Source organism: Excalfactoria chinensis, chromosome 1, assembly GCF_039878825.1.
Source record: "Excalfactoria chinensis isolate bCotChi1 chromosome 1, bCotChi1.hap2, whole genome shotgun sequence".
Lineage (NCBI taxonomy): Eukaryota > Metazoa > Chordata > Aves > Galliformes > Phasianidae > Excalfactoria > Excalfactoria chinensis.
Window position 1 is genome coordinate 65,534,418 of NC_092825.1, and position 14,662 is coordinate 65,549,079.

The 14,662-nt window shown below is 37.3% G+C and overlaps 1 protein-coding gene across 4 annotated transcripts in view; it reads right to left on the reverse strand.

Moving 5' to 3' along the window:
- Positions 1-14,662, reverse strand: part of SCUBE1 (signal peptide, CUB domain and EGF like domain containing 1) — a 200,471-nt gene that overhangs the window by 93,846 nt on the left and 91,963 nt on the right. For all 4 annotated transcript variants that reach the window (XM_072329372.1, XM_072329380.1, XM_072329364.1 and 1 more), the window contains exon 5: positions 1,668-1,793. In XM_072329372.1, coding sequence (XP_072185473.1) covers positions 1,668-1,793 — 126 coding nt within the window. The remainder of the gene's footprint in view (positions 1-1,667; positions 1,794-14,662) is intronic.

Consider the following 14,662-nt stretch of genomic DNA (forward strand, 5'->3'; position numbering starts at 1 on the left):
ACCCTCTGTATTTACCAAGGAAACAGACCCTGTCTGGCCTGAAAAGAGACAAGCATCTCTCCTTCAACATAGCTAAACTCAGTACTTGCAAAGCAGCAGCTCAAGATTAAAGTAAATGCCATTGAAATGGTCAGCTGTGAAAAGTTTCTTAAAATATTAAGATTTTGTTTCAGAAATAGAACTTGATAAATAGCTATTTACAATCTTACAGTTATTGTGCCAGGCTATCTGGGTACAGTTTTAGGCACCTTTGCATACGGAAGGCCAAGAAACATAATTATTTTAAATACTACTCTGGAAGGTATTTGCATGATGTGCTGTGAGTTCAGGGGCTGGTGTAATCTGCAGCAAGCTCTATGGCCTTAAAAATCTCAGATAATTCAAACTAAAATTTGAACACCACAGCGCACTGACTTAATTCAAGTATTTCATTCTATTAAATGGCAGAACAGTATTTAGAAATATCATTCCAGAAGAGGCCCTAATTCTTCTGTCACCATTTCACTGTAGGAAAGAATTAACATGAATCCTAAGGAATGTACCAATTAGTGGAAAAAAACCAATAAACAGTATAAATAAACATCCTCTCCAACTTCACCAATGTAGATGATATTGCAGCACAATTAACAGTGCACAATGTTTGCTTCTAATAAACCCTGAAAACAAGAATGACCATAAAGGCAATTTTTCTGTTTTTGCTTTCTGCCTAGTATAGTCTCACAGGTTTTGAAAAGTAATCAGGCTGTACAATATCCTGTGGGATTTCTTGATTATATTCAAAGGTGATTCTTTTGGATTCATACTTTGGAACTAGTGTTATCTAAGCATGCTTAAACAGAGGAAAATTCAGGAAGAAAAAATCTGGAATAGAATAAAGCTTAGCCCCATGCAAAGCACACAATGGGTTTATGTTGCTTCATTGATACTCTCATTTATTTTTTGTACCTCAAAAAGCTTCCAGATAGAAAGGCAAGCTAATGGAGTCAAATCTAACACTCACTGCAGCCATAAGAAAGAAACCTAACACTTTCATCTGAAAGTGAATAAGGAGGACCAATTATTTTAACCTGTACAGAACAATTCTAGCTTCCAATTTTGTGTGCTAATGAACGTTGTCAGTATCTCAGCTTCTAGAATACATCACCCAGAGTTTCCCATTTATGAACAGTACGTATGAAATAATTGAGTATTACCAAGAAAAGTAGCCTGTGTGAAGTAGAATCAAGACTACAGTAAACATTTCTATTCTTTAAAAACAAGAATTAACAATATTAGCTTGATAGCTGTAATGTATATATCATTAGACCTATTAGTAGATTTATCAGTGCATCCATCATGATGGTCCTTCAAAAGCTAGAATACTCCACATCATTTTTTCTTGCTTTGCTTTTTAGAGAAAGCCTGGATTAAACTGATCTACCACTTTTTTCATTCATCGGAAGATACAGAAGTTGGCAGCATTTTTGCTGAGAAGCTCACTGCTGAACTTCTGTTATTCAGTCCCTCTTACCCAACCCCAAGTAAAATGCTGACAGAAGAAACACATTACTAAAATCACAAATCACCTTTGTCCAAAACAAAGTTGATTTCTTGACTTCTGGAAAACAACAACAGTGAAGAAAATAAGACATTTGGGGGCATTTGAAATTTAATCTTCATCTACCTACATTTGCAGTCCTTCTGGTTTTTGGCAAGTTCAAAGCCAGGCCTACATTCACAGGCAACCCCACCTTTGGGCGTCTCCCGACAGATGTGTGCACACCCATGATCTTTGTTCATACAGTTCATACCCTCTGTAAAAGAAAAAAAAAAGAAAAATGGAAAACGTCACTACTGAAATAAGATTGCAGAATAATCAACATTAATTATACACAGCCAGGATTTCATTGCCATTTAATTTTTATTTTGCATCTGGACACTGCTCTTGTTACAAGGGAAATGAAGATGAAAAGACACGTGCAATCAAAAAACAGTGTAATGAGGGACAAAATAACTGCGCCTGGGATCAACTACAGCTCTACTTCATATTTACACATTACCATAATCTACATTTTTAGCATAGATTCACAAAGGAGAAGTTATGCCTAACACCACATATTTCATTGTTATTAGCAGGCTCTACTAGTCTACATTCAGAATCCTTATGGATTAGTTACATTTTGGCAATTTTATATTTACTCAAGTTTAATAATTAAATAAGATAATTGAAATGTCTGCCTAATAACAAAAACTGTGTATCTTCACAGATACAAACGTGTAGGTAAGCTGAAATCACAGAATTGCAGGGGTTGGAAGGGACCTCAAGGGATCATTAAGTTCAACCCTCCTGCTAAAGCAGGTACCATACAATAGATCACACAGGTAGGTGTCCAGATGGGTCTTGATTATCTCCAAAGAAGGAGACCCCACAACCTCTCTGGAAAGCCTGTTCCAGTGCTCCGTCACTCTTATGGTAAAGAAGTTCTGCATGTTCACATGGAACTTCCTATGTCTGAGTATTGCACCACTGCGCCTCGTCCTATCTCTACACATCACTGAGAAGAGTCTGACCTCATCCATTCACTTCCCTCTAGACATTTATAAACATTGATCAGATCCCCCACATAGTGTTCTTTCCAGGCTGAACAGACCCAGGTTACTCGGTCTTTCCTGGTATGGGAGATACTCCAGGCCCTTCACCATCTTTGTGGCCCTCCAAAGTATTTTTCTTAGCAATCACTGTATTTTACTTGCTAAGTGATACAAATGCATGCAATGTGCAATACACACACATTTCAATTTGACTGTCCTGAGGCAGGCACGAGAGGCAAAGTCAGAACTGCACCCCTTCACACCTCTCTGTCATTGCCTGCATAGCCTGTACTCAAGCTGCATGCAGCCAACTCATGAAAAATAATGCTAAAAATCATGTAACCAGGATAGAACTTTACAGTCTTGCGGGGCTACATTGCTAGCAGTCTCAGGCTACAAGCAGCCCACAGGCTGCAGACCAGGCATGCCTAATCCAGATGATGCAGCAGTGTACTCTCTTCAAGACTGCTGATGACACAGAACTAGAAGAAGCAGCTAGTACACCATAGGGTTGTGCTGCCATTCAGTGAGACTCAACAGGCTGGAGAAATGAGCTTACAAGAACCTCAGGGAAGTATATATAGGCTGTATTTGTTTTCAACTTTATAAAAATTCCCATTTCAAAAATAAAAGACAGAGAAATGAGAAATTAGATGGTGTAGTAAAGGCTAGTAGTATATACTTCCTTCAGGGCAAATACAGCAAGGTCTAGAATGGAATGTAGGGTGTCTTTGCTACATGTAGGACCTGCAATTTACCTATTCAGTATTCATATTCTATTATTTCATGAAAATATGATGGATTCAAAGTATAGCCTAGGGTATTCCAGGAAGTTATCTGTCCAACAGGTGATTATCTGTGTTCTATTGAGCTTACTGTTATTTGCTTTATGAATAAAGGTAATGGTTGTTACTGCCTGGCGCATTTTCATTTGTCCATTAATATGCTGTATATTTTTTAACACACGAAATCAGTTTTTCAGACGATGCAATCATCTAAGATCATACATAAGCAATTTTGCTTGGATTTGTTTCTTCACTATTTATTAGTCAGCTCAATTATCTGTGTTATCCACCACAAGCAATCTCCAATAAACCCACTACTCTTTTTCTCTCAGATTACAAAAAACAAAACTTCCAGTTGTTCAACAAACATCCAAGTGCCAGGAGTGGGTTCCTGGAAATGTTAAAGCCAAGAAGCAATATCTGTCAGCTTTCTCTTCATCATGATAGGGGCATTTTTAACTTTCTAAAGCATATAAGCGATACAGATACTGAACGTGCTTTTAGAGTCTTTCATTGCTGTGTTAATTCAAATCCCACACATTCACAGAAATCTTGAACTCAGTCCTTGTGGGTCAGCATCTAACATTGCTAGTGTGAAGGAAGGAAGGCTAAATTTGCATTATAAAGCCCTACCAGACTTACCCTTGGGTGTCTGACCTGGAAAGGAGAGACAAATTCTCTCAGAGTACACTGACAGAGTTCACAGCACAGCTCAGCTCATTACCATGAAAACAGCATGTATTCCTCAAAACACTGTTGAATGCAGCTTCACTGTAGACTCAGCTGCTCATCTATCACTTTGTATCATGGCTATCTTGGGCCTAATCTGGGCCAATTTTCTCAGCAACTCCAATGTAAAATGTTCAAGTAAAGCAAGCAGTGCCAATACACTAAATATATCTATGTAGATATTAATATATATTTATTTTAATCAGGGCTGCAAGGATTTTGCTTCCAAAGGCACAAACAATCTTTTTACAGAAGTTACGGAAGCACACCTGCCACCTCCAGCATGTCCACACACTGCCTCTGTGCTGGTCTCACACTTAGCAAATACTTCACAGAAATCATAGAATCACAGAATATCCTGAGTTGGAAGGGACCCACAAGGATCACTGAGTGCAGCTCCTGGATCTATGCAGGACCATGCTTATTCTGGCTCGTGTACCGGAATCTAAGACACCAGGACCACAGAACCTGCCTTAAAGACTGAGATCTTACTGTCATCCACTTAACAAAGGTGGATTGTTTCTTCTTATGTCTGTAGAGACTGGATACACTGAATGAGTCATGAGCAGAAATGGAAAAAGGCTAAATTTGTTCCCACCCTCACTGCTAGCACAGAGAGAGCTTCCTGTCTGGGACTAAGGAGCCTCATCTCCCACTGAGCTCCTCCTCAGGTGCCCTGGCCATGGATGAGCAGTCAGGTACAGGATATTCCTAATGTATAGGAAGCTGAACAAATTCTTCAGTGCCCTATGTGAGCTCCTCCTGCAGAGGACCTATGGTACAGAAAGCCAATATATTGTAGACCTATCCTGCAAGCATCCAGAACCTTGAAAGACTTTAACAGAACATAAATGTTGAAAACAGTCAGATAGTACACATAATACAAATTTTACTGTACTATATGGTCCTATACGTAAAAGTGAGGTGTGACTGTTTTATTTGATGAACAGATATAAGAAAGCTGGGAACCACATCACTGAAGGTTTAGAGGCATTTTATAATCTCATTCCCTCTCCTTCTACCAATAAAGACTTTCAAACACAATGTGTTTGACAAACTGTATTCCTGCACATTATCCTATGTTCAGAAAAGAATCTGGGAAAGATAATACACACCTGGCTGAGTCACGTTACTGAGGCAATGAGAAGAATTAGACAGATGAGAGAAGATATTTAATGTCCCAGAAGTATAATGAAGCAGGTGATTTTCAGTGTTTACCTACAGATACTGAACATCTGCCACTGTTAAAATCATAAGCCAGAAACTGTACTCTGCTAAGACTATATAGAAAAGGCTAGGATCAGAATTATTGCATTTTGAATCTAAAGTAAAAAGCAAAGCAGATTTTTATACTACTATCTGTGTGTAAGATCAGAATATTTCAGTTATTTACTTAGTTGATTCAGTTACGGTACTCATCAGAGCTAAACCTGAGAACTTCAGGAAGCTGAAGTTTATTTTTCTGGTGAAATATAACACCGCTATTGTTCAGAAGCTCATCCATGGTGCAACTTCCCATTTGCATTTCAGTATTTTTCAAAAACTCAAAGAGCTAACTTACAAAGAATGGCCCAATCAAGGCAAAAGAACTTGATTTGCAGAGATGAGAGAAAACTAATCCTTCAGGTAAAAAACATGATAGTGGAAATTCTACTTCTCATTTAAATGTGTTTGGAAGCTTTTCTCTTAATCACCATCAGCCACAAGTCAGGAAATAGGCCACTGCTCCATAAGATGCACTCCACGACTCATGTATTGCTCCTTCATATAGCTGACCAACACAGTGCAGAATAATGGAAGAGAGTGGACACATCTATGGAATTATTCTAGCCTTTCTCAAGACAGTGCATTATTATACTCACAGCAGTTTTACCCCAGTGTGATGCACGGCTGGGATCAAATAACAGACAACATATCTACTGCTCTATTCTTTACCAGGATGTATTTGCAGACATATTTACTACACAGCTTTCATAGAATCACTGAACAGCCTGGGCTGGAAGGAACCTTGAAGACCATCCAGTTTGACCCCCATGCTGTAGGCACAGCTACCACACACTAGATCGGGATTCCCAGGGCCCCATCCAATCTGCCCTTAAACTCCTCTACAGATGGGGCACCTGCAACTTCTCGAGGCAGCCTATGCCACCCTCTGAATAAAGAATTTCTATTCTAAATTGCCTCTCTTTTAGTTTAAAACTCTTACCCACTGTCCTTTCACTATACACCCTGGTAAACAATCCCTCCCCATCCTTCATGGAAGACTCCTCTAGGTATTGGAAGGTCTAGGTATTGGAAGGCTGCAAAGAGGTCCCTCTGGAGCCTTTGCCAAGCTGAACAACCCTAACTCTCTCAGCCTTTCTTGCACTAAAGGTGCTCCAGCCCACTGAGCATCCTTGTGGCCTTCTCAGGACCCACTCCGATAGCTCCACATCTTTTTTGCACTGGGGGCCAGCACTTCAAATGGAGCCTCAATAGGGCAAAGCAGAGGGGAGCAATCAACTCCCTTGTCCTGCTGGCCACACTCTTTTCAATGCAGCCCAGAATACAGCTGGTCTTCCAGGCTGCAAGTGCACACTGTCACCTCATGCTGATATTTTCATCCATTAGATCCTCTTCCTCAGGGCTGCTATGAATTCATTTTCCACACAGCCCATATCCATGCTTGTGATTGCCCTTACCTAGCTGCACAACCTTATATGTGGCCTTGTTGAACTTCATGAGGTCCACATGGGCCCAGCTCTCAAGCCTTCAAGGTTCCTCTGGATGGCATCCCTGCCTTTCAACTTAAGTTACTATACATCAGGTAAGAAAACATAGTTCCCAAATCAAGGGAAAGACTAAACATTGATGAAAGAGAAGCCTGAACACCAACAATATCCTTACTTTATTGTCCCAATATTAAAAATAATTAAAAAAAAAGTGTTTTAGAAGTTTATAGCTTTTTCATGTTAATCGTTAATTAAAGCAATATCTTAATTTCACATGCCGCTACTCAAGCGATCTTTAGAGCCTTGTACAAAACCTCATGTTCTCTTTGAAAGTACCAACAGACAGTAAAACAAAAACTCTGCAAACCTTACAACAGGCAGCAAAAGAGAATCCAGTGGAAAATACATTACAAACAGGATGAAAAATACCACTTATGAAAGAAGAATACTAATCTGATTAAATTAAACCTCCTCTTAGTATTTTTGATATGACTTGAGAACCTCTCCTCTTGCATTTTTCTTTTTTCCTGACTTTCAGTTACAAAGGATTGTTCACGGAAGAGTGGCAGACATTGTCATACGACTTACACTCTACTCTTATTTTTTTTTGGCCTTAGAGAGATTTGGGTGTGAGTCTACTACCTTAATCCAGTCTGCCACCTAGTTATCGCAGATCTCCTAATAGTGCTGTTCTGCAAAATGTTCAGCCTGATACAATGACCTCCCCATTGTGTCATGCTCTAAAAAAATGTTTGCAGTTCAGTGGCTCTGAAAGTGCTTAAATCAAGCTGACTGTGACAACTAATATGCTGATCAGCCATTATTTCTCATTAACGCTGTTTGTTCTCATTTTAATCGAGACTCCTAGACATTGTTTTACTCTGCTGCCCATAATCTACTGCCCTCTCTGTTGTCATACTTTCACTTTCTATGTATTCTGGTTTTTTTGTTTTTGTTTTTTTTTTTTTCTTTTTAAGATGAGTTCCAAATAAACCTGCTGGTTCCAAACACAATCTGAAAATGACTACCCTGAATTGTGCTAGCAATATAACACAGGAATAACTTTGAAGGTATTATCAGAGTAAACGTGCTGAATGTGGTTTAAAAAACAAAACACCACAACAAAGTAAGAAATCTTAACCCACACAATAACTTAGTCCATATAAACACAGCAACATGTACATTAGCTATGCAACATTTATATGCAATCCCCGAAACTACATAAGTAGATTCTCTACTTTTGTGGATATTTTAATTTTATCATTAGGTACATAGTAAAATCTACTACAGTTGTACTCATTTAATAATAAAAAAAAAAATCTTATAAAAAATAATGAAAAAGTTGTAAACAATTTACATAATCCTCACAGAACTTGAGTTCTAATAGCTGCTATGGGAGTTAAAATACACTAAAAATAAGTTACATGCAAGCCACTTTATTGCTAAAGTCAGATAAAATAGAGTGGTTTATTTATTGTTGTACATACCTTTTATTAACATGCCCTGAATTTAAAGCAAGAAATAAATCTTTTGAACAAAAACAGGCAATTGTTGCTGTCAGTTTCTTTCCATCCATCTTAATTATAATGGATAATTAGTTTTGCTCAAGTAGGGGATTCATGTGGTGCTATGAAACTGCTACTAGTAATTGTCAGTAATGTCAGGTACGGGTTAGAGAACTGCACTTTTAAGGAACGATAGTAATGAAGTGTATGAGGTTCAGTTGTTACAGTTCAACTGTATCCATATGAGAGTCACTCTGGAAATAGTGCCTGCCATTTTATTATGTTGACCCATGATGGCAGAGGTTGTTGTTGGAGGCGTGGCAGTAGAAGTGAACCTTCCCACCAGCATTCCATTACATTTTGAGGCTGTGTGACAAATGGCAGCAGAGGGACTGACAAAATGGCATCTGATATGGAAGTGTGTACGAAGCAGAGAGGTGTCACTGAATGCCTCCATGCAGAAAAACAGCACCCACTGACCTTCATCAGTGCCCACTGAATGTCTATGGATGCCAAACAGTGGGTGTTTTATGTAGACCGAACAGAGGCACTGGTAAGTGTGTTTTCAGCAGCAGCAATGGTAACTTAAAAGACAAGCTACATTCCACATGCTCATGCACAGCTGGTGCAGATTTTATTTTATTTTATTTTTGTTAACATCTGAGGTATGTAAGCTCTCATTCACTGTTGGTGAAGATGCATGGCTAACCCATAGCTAATGGTGAAGACTACGTTGAAAAGTAGAGCGCATTTTCAGCTACAAAATACTATAAAATAGTGCTATTGTGCTTCTTGCATCTGTTGTAGCTTTCATGGAAATAAACAGGTATCAAAGCAAAATATAGTAATACACATCATAACAATCATATTTATATAGTAACAAAGAGAATGTAATGAGGAATGTACTTCTGGTCATTCTCTCAATTACTGGCACCAGAAAGAGGGAAATATCTTTAGCCACAGAGAAATGAAAGAAAATGAAATAGATGATCTTATTTTAGCTGTTTACTGAATTATTGAAATATTTTTATTGCTCTTTTTTGTTTATAACATTTTATACAAGAAATAAAAGCACTACAACAAAAAGTATGACTGCAATGAAACACTCAAAGCCCAAGAAATTTAGAAGACCGACAGAAAAAACTTCTTTCCAGTTTCTGGTTTGCTCTGAGAACAAAACACAGCGTGTTCCTGATTAAGACAGGAACATGATGTTAGAAGTGCAAGACAGCTGTTTCAAGCCAAATGTTACTTATGCATATAAGTTTTGGTCATACGCATACTGATATATGGTTGACTATCCAAAATAAGTATACAGTTAACTTCCCTGCTGGCTTGTGGAAAGCAGCTCCCCATTTACACTATACTTCATAAAGCATTCCTGCTTTGGCCTTTTAACTCAAGCATCTTGCATGATTCAGAGCAATGAAAATCAACATTTGTCTAACCAAGCCAATTACTGTCAACAAATACATATGGTCAGATAGTGGCTCCATGGAAGCCAAAGGATTGTTTTTCAGCAGCCTGGATCTGACTTTCACCTTTCTGCTGCACAGCTTCATCAGACCTTATAGACATTTCTGACTCATAAATAAGGGCCTTTTTTTCTGGGAGGTAAAGAATATCTGATGAGCTTGGCTACCCAGTGAGAACCTCAGATGTTCTCATCTTAAAGGGGAATTTTTTTTTTCCCCCCTGTACTCAGGTAAGAACAATAACCAAGATTTTCTCTCTTCATTAAGAAAGCAGAAGATGAAATTAACTGATCAGGGTGGCTACTCTCCCTCAGATGATGATAACATAATGGGTACAAGGCATCCATCTAGGAACAGACAGACCACTGCAACTAAATGAGAAACCTTGTATAAAGTATGTCAGAAATAATAATCTATTCCATGGTTTAAGTCATATTTCATATTACTGAGTAAAGGAACACAGAACTTGCTTTCTGCCTTCATTTCAGAAATAAGTTGGTAGGTTCTACCTAAAGCTTTAGAAAAAAACAGTTGTTTTAGTGACTCCATCTCAAAAAAGTTTGAAACAAAAACTAAATGAAGTAGGCAAACTGACCCAAGGAAGCAAAATTCTACCCTATTAAGTAGGTTGGCTGGAAAGATTCTGTATATCGTACAAGAAAACAGCTGCTGATATATTACAAAATAAATGAGTTCAAGTTTGTTTAGCAATTACATGTGTTTCTAGTTTGGATATAAAACATGCCTGGAGACACCATCTTCATCAGGCAGGCTTACAGTTTGATATCTGACAAAATGCTCCTGCTCCGAGTGGCAGCAAGGAAAACCAAATCTGTCATCTAGCCCTCAAGAGAGGTTTTATATTAAGGTTTAAGAATAGATGTGTCAGAAATACAACTTCATTCTTTCAGTGGTCAAGGCAAAGATTGCAATTCTGCAAAGGTACTGTAATTTCAGACAAGAAGACAGAAAGATTAAGTGAATGAAGGCTCCAAGGTTAATTTAGTAGAAAAAACAGACATATATGGAAAAGAAATAGATTCAAAAATTGCCAAAGATGACAGCAGTTCCCATGGGCATGCTGAAACCCAACCCAGGCTGGCTGAGACTGACTACTGTGATTGTGCGATGACTTTTTGGTGGATCATCTGCAAAAAGTTTGGCAAACTCTCTCTGTTTCCCACATTGTAGAGCTGCTAACAGTAGCTGCTGCTCACTGAAACCCTTTCCAATAGTCTCCATGGGGAAAATGAGTATATTTACCTTCTCACACGTAGATGTGGTTTATCTCAAAGACAATTCATCAAAAGTGATCAAGGAACTTGTACTGCTGCTATTCTGGTGAAACAAATTCTTTCAGTCTTTTTCAACATCTACTCTGCCCAGCATGTCTCAAAAATGAAAAGCTCCCAGGTTATTTTTGATAATCCTGGTCTTTGGGACTGATAACATACTGAAGATACAAAAACCTCACTGTTTTCTAAATGCTTTCTCTGGGTATAAAAAAAACAACCAACCCAGACACTGTTTATAACAGCCTAAGGGTGTATTAGAACAACGTCAAAATGATTATTTTTTTTTTTTTCCCTCCTTGGTCACAAGAAAACTCAGTTTTTAAACAAAATTTTTCTACCTACTACCACATGGAACAAAAAGATACTGCAAAGTTTTTAGCTCTTCAGTAATAAAACAGTAATCAAGGAAACAAGATAAGTAATCAAACAAGAAAAGAAATGAGATCATGGGAATAACAAAATGAAGCCTAATACCTTCTATTTTTTTTCCTTCTGAAATTTGAACAGTAGACATGAGGTTTCCAGAAAGAAATAATTCTAATAAATATTTGAAAAATAAATAATCCAAAGGCATTATTTCAAAGCATATAGCATGTATTCAGATAAGCAGACTAGCAGTAAATATTTCAGGAGCATTTCTCCTTGCAGGAACTCCTTCACATTCCAAATTCTTCCTAGGAAAATTTTCTAACTTCTTGCAACACCACATAAAATAGAAAATAAATGTGCTTGATCAGCACCTTTGAAAGCAATACAAGATAGTTCACAAGGTGATTTTCAGATTCCGCTATTTAAGAAAGCTGTGAAGTAAATAATCCTTATAAAGCAGCAGGATGAAACAGATTCTTATTCTGGGTTCCTACTAAATTTTAACTAAGATATTTTTCTCTACATGGAACCAACTGACGATGAACATCTTGGATGTGTGTGAGGTTTATGTTAAAAATCCCAAGTGGAAGAATGATTTCAGAAACAACTGTTCCTCATTAGGAAATATATTCACAACTCTCAAGTTCTTATTCAGGGAAGTAGCCATCTCCTGTGCCCTTGACTTTATAGGCACTATCTTTGAGGCCTAATATACCCTCAAATAAGCCAATGTTTTCTGAAGATGTTCCAAAAAAATTTGATACTAATCTTGCTATTTTAGTAATGTTATTTATTGCCATGAACAGAACACTTGAAGACATTTCTAAATACTTCATGTCAATGACTGGAAAAAGCTGAAAACATACAAATGATTTTTTACTCCTTTTATAACAACAACAAAGCAGAACTAATTTGCAAAATGATAAATACTATATATAGCTATAAAATGTAAGATATGCAAGTCTAAGTACTACAATATATGTTGGGTTTTATGTTCATAATAAATATAATTATGTATAATGCTACAAGTGCACATGCATGTATATACAATCTATTTAAACCTACAAAGATACCATTCAAAGAATGAAGACCATCCACCACTGCTCTACAGGTAAATACAGCGTACAGACAGAATGATTACCTAACATCAGGCCTATCACTATTTTTAGGGCTAAAAATGACCCAAATCCAAAGCTATTCCTGCTATTGATTTTGTTCCTTACAAAATAAAACACTGACCTCGATGTCAAGGAATAAAGCTTCTCAAAGACAAGGGATATAAAACAAAGGAGTTGTCACATTCAGTTTTCTGTAATCCTGTTCAGATCTAGAAAGCCCAATATGAAGCAAAATCCATGCGTAGCTGTGCTATCATTCCATTTACTTCACAGTACTGTCAACTTCTTGACACTAAAAAAAATTAGTAGCCTTGGTTGCTCTTGGATATTTTCAAGGTGAGGTTGGATCAGGCTCTGGGCAACCTGATCTAACTGTGGGGCCCCTGTTAATTGCAGGGGAGTTGGACTTAATAGCCCTCAAAGGTCCATGTCAACTCTAAGGATTCAATGATTATTCAAGAGCATTTCTGAAGCTGTTTTTCCAACTACAGCTTCTCCTCAGAATGGGATTGTGAGTACATCTAAGTAATGTGTTCACAAACAACTCAAGTATTTCCTGGGTGCAAACCTCAGTGTTTGTGCAGCACCCTTACAAATTCCACTGATGTGCAAGAAACAACTTCTCTTTAGAAGAAGTCAAAGCAGTAGATGCGCACCGCAGAGTACAGAATGGATTACAAATATTTCTCCAATTTCAATATATACATGTTTTAAATAAAAACACACACGCACACATATATATAATCTCACTGATGACTGTCAGGGAAATGAAGTAACACAAGTCAGAACTGAAGTCAAATCAAGAAAGAGTAAAATAATACTATGCCTTAGAAAATGTAATTGCTCCTACAGTTCTACATTAATAGGACTACTGTTCCTGTGGACACTGAACACGAAAGGCAAAACATATGTTCACAAACAGCCTTGTAAGTGTGCTGTTAGATTTCCTATCAAAATGTCTTAAAATATAATGAGTATCTGATATCAAAGCAAAACTATCAGGAGAATTGCTCTAACTAGATAACTGATACAAAAAGCTCAGGTTGTTCAGCATCTCTCCACTCTCCTCTGTCTTTTGATTGACTATTTAGTGGGTCAGGTGCTAGAGCTCATAAATTTCAAAATTCTTTCAAGTTTTTGTTTTGTCTTTCTGATCAAAGAAATGTTTATGTGTCCTTCCCATACTGTGTCTCTTTCAACCATTGGCTTTTTCAAAGTGTTTTTTTTAAACACCATAATGTGATGTACACAGAGAGGTAAATGATGTCAGAATCCTTTCTGCCCCAAACCAGTCTGTAAATCTTCAGAAAAGCAAAGTTCATGGGTGCATTTAAAAGGGACACAATCTGTTTCTGCTTAAAAGAGAGTCCCCCTTTTTTTTGTGTGTGTGTGCAGAATAACAATGCAAGAATGTGTTATTCTAAAGAACTGTTGCCATGGTGATGCCATCAATAACATCATTTCTGCATCCTTGTCCTTTAAACACATAGGAAAGCAACAAGCATTGGTAGATGTGAAAAAAGAACAATTACCTTTTCTCTCTAAACAGCAGAGGAAGCCTTTTTTTCACCTCATCAATAGAAAATTATGTAGAAAAGAATAATAAAGACTGTTACAAGAAGCACCAAGAAGCCTATTAGTGACAAAAGCTTTTTTTTTTTTTTTTTTTTTTTTTTTTTCATTCCATGAATAATTACAGCTCTTTAAGAAGAAATCAGCCCAGGCTAAGGACTCTTTGCAAGCTTTAGATGGTAAAACAAACATTTGACTATACAAGGATTTCCCTTTCATGTACCTTTCCAAGATAAAAAACAACTAAAATCCAGAGCAAAATGAGAGGGAAAAAAAAAAAAAAAACAACAAACCAAAATCCAAAGGAACATCTGCTGCAATTAAATTTAAAGAACCCTACCCATTCACCCAAAAGATACGTATCAAAAGCAACTATATTAGTAAGAGAATCAATATAAATTTCAGGCCAGCTGGTTGAAGTTGACTGTGCTGGGAAAGTTTTGCTCCATAAGTAATAAAATAACAGGAATCTATTCTGATTTTGAACCAAGTAGTGGAAAGGAGGATTTCAACAGTAGATGTGTTATTAAAT